We start from the raw sequence: 8,777 nt of genomic DNA, 5'->3' as shown, positions 1-8,777 counted from the left end.
GCAAACTTCTAGTACAAGTAATCAATTAGTAACATACTCCACTTTGCATTTCAATGTTTGGCCTCAAAATATGCAGTTTTCCACTGTCACTTATAGGTCTGTCACCTGGTACAAATGTAAGATATTGAGTCTAAAACGGGATCTTTCAAATGTAATATTTATCTGATGACTAGTGTTGTTGTGGCATCCCTATAGGCCTAATGCTTGTGTATAGTAAAATGTTTGTTTTTCAATGCCAACTGACAGAAATGTTGTCTTTATCATTTCATTCCCAGCTACCGTCTACCCAAGGAGGAAATGCACAAGGCACTATTTGGACAAAGCCCTCTTTTTGGCATCACCTTAGGAGTGGAACATGAAGGGGCCATTAATGTCGGAGATAGAATTTATGCCTGTGCATAGTATGCTTACATCACCAGTCAGGAAACCGTCAAATGTTGAAACTATTGGTTATCCACATTCTAGCTGAAAAATGGTTAGAATCATGTTATACTATATTTCACTTCAATCATTGTTCACATTGTGTACTCCATGGTAGTCCAACTCCATATTACTTACAGAATTTATTTAATATTTTACGAAATGCCTTTATAAAAAAACTCTGCTTAGTTAAGCTACAACAACGAACACTTGATTCCTTGAGATATTATAAGTAATGTTCGAAGACAGCAGTAATTTGGAGTGTTCTTGTCCTGTGGGACTCAAGGTTTTACTTGCCAGTTATCTTACATCATTTCATTGGTCTGAGGATCTGCAAATTTTGGTTACAGCAACAAATAAAGTGTTGACATCGCAATTCCGACCTTCCCATTCCTTATGTAGAAAGAAGTACTGTACTAGTATATAATTCTATAATGTTAGGTAGTTTTCACCACGGTTGAGAACAGCGTTCACATAACGTTTACATTTTTCCAGAGAGAGTCCTTACATTTCTTATTTAGTGTTGCATCTATATAAAATAGGGGATTAGTAATTTGTAGACATACTAGTAGATTCATTCTTGCCTTTTCGCACAGACGAATGGTTTTGCTTTTACCATTAATCATTAACATCACGCTAGACTTCTATTCCATGGTCTTGCCTCAGGGCTGTACTTTGACCTTTCATTGATCTTTTTTTAGCCAATGCTGCCCAGTTGTTAAGTCAACTCTGCACGGGCGCTCTAATAATTGCGAAAAGGCGTATTCCTTGATATCTTGGCTGACGGTGACAAATACACCCGAGTGGCTTCCGCATTCAGTTCAAAGTTTTGACATGTGAGTAACAGGGCGAAATGGACTTAGGTCTGAAGACTGCATTGGAGTCGAGACAAATAGTTGTTGCTGCTCTGGCCACGGCAGCGGTCGCCACTGCTGGGGTAGCCTACTTGACATGGCGGCGGTCCCGCAGGCAGTACGTCCCAGTCGGTCATGTCTCCAAAATCTACGTCCACCCGGTAAAGTCATGCCGGGGTCTGGAGGTGGGGGAAGCCGAGGTGACCAAACAAGGTCTCCGGTTGGAGGGGGTTATGGACAGGTAGGGAGCGGGGAGAATATAGCTACATGTAAATGTAGGAACAATCCCGCAATCACCTTTGGTTGACCCTAATGCTGTATGTAGGACTGCGGGGTCGTGTAGGCTGTTGACCCGCTGCCCCGTCAACCACAAGAGGTATAAGGGCATTGCCACCAAAAAGGACAAGGTTAGTTTCGTTAATCAGCTTGCGGGAAATGTTACTTACAGTGAAAGATGTTTGGTTCAACTTGAACGTATTTCTGTTACGGTGCGCTGTGATATGGTACATGTACTACATGCGCGTCGACGTCATTTAGTAATGACGATCGTTTTTGTTTCGGTGACGTCCTAGGTGGGGTTTCAGGAATTTGTGGCCATGCACCTGGCGACAGAATCCTCTCTGGACGACTTGAACAGCAGACTAGCCAACCCTGTAACCATGCGCGTCTTCAGACCTAACGTGGTGGTGTCTGGGAGTGACCCATTCCAGGAGGTAGGTGGGACCAGGGTTCTAATTTTGCAAAGAAACAGGACACATCAGATGGGATACGATGCGATGACGTAATATCACTGTGACTAACACAAGTTTAGTCTATATCAGGTAGTTGTGATCCCGTCAAAAATAGAAAACTTTGTGTGCCACCCTACTGTCTGCAACGGTTTGTCCATCATATCTGCACCTGTGCTTTGTTCCAGGACGGTTGGCAGTACGTGCGCATCGGTAAGGCTGAGTTCCGGAAAACGCTAGCCTGCAACAGGTGGGTATAACAGCGTAATATCATCACTACAAATATTTCACAAATCATAACAAACACAAAAGAAACTTTTGCAGTACCAACACATAAATTGACCAGTGTCGATATTTCTGCTTTATTTCACTGATCATAAGGCAGATTCATTCTTCTCCGCTAGAGTTCTGTCAAACATGGTCAGTTCATCTTGAATCTTCGTTCATCTTTGAGCCTCGGGCCGTCTAAGTCTAACCGCCTTCTGTCCCTTGTTCCTATAGGTGCCTCATAACTACCGTCAACCCTGAAACTGGTGTGAAGGAAGGACAGGAACCCCTCAATACACTCAGAAGGTCTGAAAACCATTCATGCGTCTTGGTGTGTTTGGAGAAATCGATTTCGATCATCGAAGTTCATTCGCTTATCTTTTGGACCAGATGCATTCCCTTTAGTACAAAGGCAGCTCAGTAGAACTTATCAATGTCTTGTTATTTTTCTGTCTCTAGTTATCGTCTTCCCGAGGACGAAAAACAGAAGAGACTATTCGGACAGACCCCGCTGTTTGGCCTCATGTGTGGGGTGGAGCAGGAAGGGTCCATCCGCGTAGGAGACACAGTGTATGCCTGCGTGTAGCGGAACGCCGCAGTCGCAAAGACAGTGGCACCGAACTCCTCAACCTCTGAGGGCCCTCAGTCGTAACAATACGTCGGTTGACGTTTGGCATACACCTAATTGTGATCGTGAAATAAATGTTTTGGTCATACAATGAAAACATGTTTCTCTGTACTTGTCCATTTCAACTACCTGTTACTACCGGATGTAATAAATGATTTTCGACGTGTTTCGACATCAGCCGTTCGTCTGTAGCTTCTTCACAAGCTCCGGACGAATATGCCATGAACCATGCATAGAACAGCGAGGTGTTGTGTCAGGTCTGAAATGTTGACGTAGTGATGCTGCCGAGAGAAAGGTCAATCTATAAAACGGAGATTGCGTTGACTCAAAGCGTTGAGGTGGTGAAAAGTCGATGAACTGCAACGGTGCCTGGGTAAGAAAGCTTTATAATATATCATACTCGCACAAAACATCGAATCCACTGAAGACGGTGGTTCATTCTGCAGGTGTGTTGTAAACCGTTATCTTGGGAAGTGTGAGCGTACTAGCTTTGCTATTCGGCAGCCTGACAAACAGCAATGGGCCTCTGTATTCAATAGTTCAAAGTTCGAAGGGCATTTTCCGTGGGCTGACCCTTTCCGGATAAATTTTGCAGGGAACGCTCGTGATTCATCGAATGTTTACATTTGCGCCGGGTAGGGTCTAGGTATACAGTGCAAACACTGGTAGACAGGATCGAGTTTGAGTGTGAGGTAGAGCAGTCGAACGTAGAGTGGTCGGACACCTGTAAGATGGACGGTTTGAAAGCTGCACTCCAATCTAAAGGCGTAGTTATCGCTGTACTGACTACTACAACAGTGATCTCTGCCGGCATTGCCTACCTCCAGTGGCGGAGGCATCATAAAAGGCACTACGTCCCCGTTGGGCATGTTGCTAAGATCTACATGTACCCTGTGAAGTGCTGTCGCGGTCTGGAGGTAGGGGAGGCCGTGGTCACCGAGCAGGGTTTGCGATGGAAAGGAATTATGGATAGGTGAGAGCTGGAATGAACATTGCACTCTAATTTAGTCTAAAGCCATTATTGTCTTACGAATGAATGAATGTGATAATAGGTTAGAAAATGCGATCCTTATAAAGCTAAATTACAGGCCGATCCCACCAAAATCAACCTGTTCAGGGAGGTTACCTAACGAACACAACCATTGACCTCTGATTGACCCGTGATACAAAGAACCCCCTGGGACACCGTGTACGCGTGTAGTTCTGTCACTAGCAGCTGATTTACACAACCTTTGGACTGTCTGATTCTTTCTACACGTTGGTTTTGTTGAATGACAACATACATCTCCTTCTATATCCAGACACCTGGTGATTCTTTATAAAGATCGTTTCTTGGACTCGAGAACGGAATCCCGCATTGTCCTGATCTCACCACAGTGTAGTGGAGACGGACAGGTGAGGCTGGAGGCACCCGGTATGGACCCACTCATCTTGTCTGGTCCCACCAAAAACGTGATTAACGTCAGGTAAGACTGTGTACTTTGCCGTCTTTCAGCAAATCATCACAGGTTTACGGTGTTTATTTCTTTCAGTCTTTGTATAAAAAGCAAGTGAGAGAGATGGTGAGAGTTATGACATTGCTTTGCGAACAACGATTTAGGAGATTCGAGACGGTGACAACCCCCTAATGAAAACATATCTCTGTCTTGCGTTCTTTTTCATGTCCCAGCATATGGGATATTAAGGGCGACGCTGTAGACTGCGGCCCGGAGGCTGCCGGCTGGTTGGAGAAGTTTTTCGGGAAGCCGGGCTACAAGCTGGTCATGTCCGCACCGGGAAGTAAGAAGAGACACACGGTTGACCATTGGAGGTACAAACGCTTTGCCGGGAAAGATGACAAGGTACGTCTTACATTTCAACGTCCCTGTTCTGTCACTCCAAACCTACTCGAAGGTCACGGTCACGTTTGTCGGAAGACGTAACAGTTAGCGCATATTGTCCGCAATGTCGACTCAGGAGCATGTCGATTGGAAGGGAAAACAATGTTTAATGCAACTTGTCTTTTGATACCAACATTTCCACCCATTCGTGTTCCAGGTGGGGTTCCAAGACCAAACCGCCTTGATGCTTACGTCAGAGGCGTCTCTGGACAACCTGAACAACAAGCTGACCACTCCTGTAGCCATGCGCAACTTCCGACCCAACATTGTGGTGTCTGGGAGTGAGCCATTTCAAGAGGTAACGTTAGTGCAGGAAGTAGTCTGGCTAGTCCAGCTATAGAAGAGTGTTGGTAGCCCAAAACAGGCGACTTGGGCTTAAAGGCTCAAGAAGTTCTGCTTAATCGACAAGTACAGTTTTAATGCATGAACAAAAAGTTGATTTGAAACAAGGGGAAATTTCAGGGACAGTTTGCTATCTATAGGGCTCCCATTTTCATCTGTCGATCATGTTGAAGATATATAGTGTATATATTGTATCTAATACCATTGATCAGTACACAATCATTTTACAGGACGACTGGCTACACATACGAATCGGCAAAGTGGATATTCGAACAGTTTTACCGTGCAACAGGTAGGGATAGCGGTACACCGTGAAGTAATAGAGTTACCGAAACGGTGTTTCCCACAATTTGTTTTATATATTGATTTCTTTACGAGCGAGATTTTGACCCGAAGCGTACCTATTCTCTGTTGTCAACCGCATTGTTCTAGTCCCCACCAAAGTGACCGTGTACTACCTCCCGCTACCAGGTGTTTGGTAACCACTATCAACCCCGAGACCGGTGTGAAGGATAAGGCGAAGGAACCTCTAAAGACGCTCGAAAGGTTTGTATGAAGCAAAGCAGGAGGCGCTTTCTGGCATGATGTCGACCTATTTGACGTCCATGCAACTACCGCCTCCGAGTCTTGTAGTTCTACAAATGTACGAGAAACATTACCGTCAACGTTTTTAATGGGTATATAACGTTAAATAATTGAGCGACACCGCTAAAACAATAAGATATCGTTCTGTATGCAATAGGTTACATCAATATATGTATCCCCAATAATAACATGTCACGTGCAGCTATGCAATCACACACGGTGCTCTTTTCCCATCGCAGTTACCGTCTTTCCACGAAGGAGAAGTATAAGGGTCTGTTCGCGCAGACCCCGCTCTTCGGGCTGAAGTGTGGCGTGGACCAGGAGGGAGTGGTGCGTGTGGGAGACACGGTGTACGCGGCGTGCACGTGATACCACTGGCCCGTACAACGTCGTCCTGCGCTGTTATATAAAGGAGAGTGACGTACGTCAATCATCGGGGACCAGAGCCGGCGTTAATAAAAATAAGGGCGATCAATCAATGACATATGCCCATACTCAGATTGTTTCTTTGAATTAAGGAACTGTAATTTTGAACTAAATGTGTATGATGTAACTATATTAATGATGCTTGCATGAAAAAAGGCGTCCAAACAAGGGAGAGAATAAAAAACGTTATTAAAACGTCTAATTACCCGTTGTAACAAAATACGGTTGTCTCTAATACCACTGTAGCGGCAAGTTAATATTTGGCCAGAGAAATAAAGATATGTTGCTATCATTCCACAACGTGAAATAGAGTAGTTGACTCATATTTGTTACATGTATGTCGTATTCTATGTACCAGTTTTGAGCCATTATTGTACTATAGTCTATACACTGATCATATCCTCGCCGTGACCGTGCGGATTTCGACCCAGAACACGGGTCAAAGTCGACGACGCAAAGGTGGACAAACAGACCCTGGCCGTGCAGGATAGCTGCTGAAGCACGATGGACGGTCTGAAGGTCGCTCTCGAATCCAGACAGCTAGTCGTCCTTACTCTGTCTACTACAGCTGTTATCGCAGCTGGACTAGCCTACCTGAAGTGGCGGAGGCCGCGTACAGTGAACAGGCAGTACGTCCCAGTCGGCCATGTCTCCAAAATCTACGTCCACCCGGTAAAGTCCTGCCGGGGTTTGGAGGTGGGGGAGGCCGAGGTGACCAAACTAGGTCTCCGGTTGGAGGGGGTTATGGACAGGTGAGTCTGGGGTATTTGCTTGAAACTCACTTCTATGCCAAGCGTTTCGCTATCTCTGCAATGTATGACAAGAGCCAGGCTCATTGAAAGACGTTTATATAAAACAACCTCCTTGCTGTCTGGCCCTGCCTCGATTGATCGTCGACCCGTGATTAAGCCTGCTGTGTCATTCGTTACACATGATCAGTTCAAAACACTGAGGATGGATTTATTGATGACGTGCAAGACTGTACAATGTTTTCTCGTTCTTCACCACCTTGTATCATGCTTTTATGTATGTATGTATCAATCAGTCAATCGGAAAATGCCACAACTATAAAAGTCAGGCATGGAGCAAACATTATATAGTTCATCAAGATGGCGGTTAGCTGCACGACCTTTGAACTATAATGTTTCATTGCTTCGTTGAAGCTCACCAGTCTGTACCCCCCAGGCACCTGCTGATCCTGTATAAGGACCGGTTCTTGGACGGACGCACAGAGCCTCGGGTGGTGCTGATTTCACCACAGTGTGCTGGAGACGGACAGGTCAGACTGGAGGCACCCGGTATGGACCCGCTTACACTCCCCAAACCAAACAAACAGAAAGTGTACGACATCAGGTGAGACCTCTTCTGTAAAAAGTGAAGTTGTATTAATGAACATAGAAGTAATGTCGTGTCGTTGTCAACCTCGTTTTCTCTTACTCAATCGCTGATATAACCTTCCCGTCATTAGGTCAACATACAATTATCGAATTAATGGCCATTTCATACTATCTAACATATATATCTATCAATAATAATAATAATAATAATAGATGGTTTATTGAAAGTAATTTGCAGCCACCGGGCTGAATTGCATACCTTGTACAATTGCTAAAAATCTTAAATTACAAACTAACAGTACTCATTGAAACTCAATATAGAAACTCATTAACACAATATAGAAACTCATTAACACAATATAGAAGGCTTGCTATTAATTTCGTCATAGTTTGCGTTAACACATTTACACAAATATACGAGGCTAGCATTAACTACATTAACTCATTGGCAAGATTCACATTTTCGCAAGTTCACAGTTCTTGTATAGGTATTAGTGTTCATTCAAGAGCCTGGTCATGTACGGGATGGGGCTGTTGTAATATCTACTTGTTCTAGTTTTGACAGGGTTCAGCAGGTGCTTAGATCTAGTGTCTCTGGTACTTATGTCGCCACGCAAAGGTGGGAGCCAAGCTCTGTAAGTCTCAGAGTCAAGCATCCTTCTGGCGAAGTTGTAAGACAGAGTACGACGTCTGGCTTCAAGTGTGGGCAAGTCAAGTTTGCGGCATGCTTCTGCGTACGATGTGTATGAAGGTCCTAAGATTATCCGACATGCCCTTCTCTGTATAGCCTCAATCCTTGCTCGTTGAGCTGATGTTAGGCCAGGGTGCCACGCGGGGGCGGCGTATTCGCAAACTGGTCGTATGAGTGTCTTGTAGCATGTGAGAAGATCGTCGCAGGGAAGGTTGAAGCTCCGGAGCTGACTGAGTAGATAGAGTTTTTGACTGCCTTTTCTGACAACATTGTTAACATGGGACTCCCAGTGTAGGTCGGATTGAACGTGAATGCCCAGTAGTTTGACTGTTTGGACTTCCACCAACGGTTCACCGGCTATAGAAAGCTGAGGTCGTTGAAAGGGGGCTTTTGTGAACGACACGTGCATCACCATGCACTTTCTTGGATGCAGCTTCATTTCCCGATCGGTAGTCCAGGTGGAGAGATGATCAAGGTCAGTCTGCAAGGTGGAGGTAGCTTCGATCTTCCGACTCTCTGCGAGATTTAAATCATCAACAAACTTCCACCTTGTAGTAGTGGCGTCGTGACAAGCATCATTAATAATAGCAAGAAATATGAGTGGACCAAGAACAGTCCC

At 44.8% G+C, this 8,777-nt stretch overlaps 3 protein-coding genes across 3 annotated transcripts in view; all 3 read left to right on the top strand.

Moving 5' to 3' along the window:
- Positions 1-3,248, top strand: part of LOC109468143 (mitochondrial amidoxime reducing component 2-like) — a 4,143-nt gene extending 895 nt beyond the window's left edge. The window contains exons 3-7 of the mRNA XM_019766384.1: positions 1,600-1,681; positions 1,847-1,987; positions 2,191-2,252; positions 2,504-2,575; positions 2,729-3,248. Of these exons, the coding sequence (XP_019621943.1) occupies positions 1,600-1,681; positions 1,847-1,987; positions 2,191-2,252; positions 2,504-2,575; positions 2,729-2,855 (484 nt within the window). The 3' untranslated portion in view covers positions 2,856-3,248. The remainder of the gene's footprint in view (positions 1-1,599; positions 1,682-1,846; positions 1,988-2,190; positions 2,253-2,503; positions 2,576-2,728) is intronic.
- Positions 3,249-3,470: 222 nt separating this feature from the next.
- On the top strand, positions 3,471-6,431 carry LOC109468160 (mitochondrial amidoxime reducing component 2-like). Its single transcript, XM_019766411.1, has 7 exons — positions 3,471-3,870; positions 4,199-4,363; positions 4,567-4,738; positions 4,935-5,075; positions 5,350-5,411; positions 5,591-5,665; positions 5,944-6,431. Exons 1-7 carry the CDS (start codon positions 3,629-3,631, stop codon positions 6,071-6,073), a joined length of 987 nt encoding a protein of 328 aa, XP_019621970.1. The 5' UTR covers positions 3,471-3,628; the 3' UTR covers positions 6,074-6,431.
- Positions 6,432-6,564: 133 nt separating this feature from the next.
- The window catches only part of LOC109468159 (mitochondrial amidoxime reducing component 2-like), a 5,218-nt gene continuing 3,005 nt past the window's right edge, over positions 6,565-8,777 (top strand). Inside the window, exons 1-2 of the mRNA XM_019766408.1 lie at positions 6,565-6,882; positions 7,316-7,483. Of these exons, the coding sequence (XP_019621967.1) occupies positions 6,635-6,882; positions 7,316-7,483 (416 nt within the window). The 5' untranslated portion in view covers positions 6,565-6,634. The remainder of the gene's footprint in view (positions 6,883-7,315; positions 7,484-8,777) is intronic.

This window comes from Branchiostoma belcheri, unplaced genomic scaffold (genome assembly GCF_001625305.1).
Source record: "Branchiostoma belcheri isolate BF01 breed outbred unplaced genomic scaffold, Haploidv18h27 scaffold193, whole genome shotgun sequence".
Lineage (NCBI taxonomy): Eukaryota > Metazoa > Chordata > Leptocardii > Amphioxiformes > Branchiostomatidae > Branchiostoma > Branchiostoma belcheri.
Note: the sequence above shows the minus strand (reverse complement) of the source record. Positions and strands in the feature narration are given on the sequence as shown.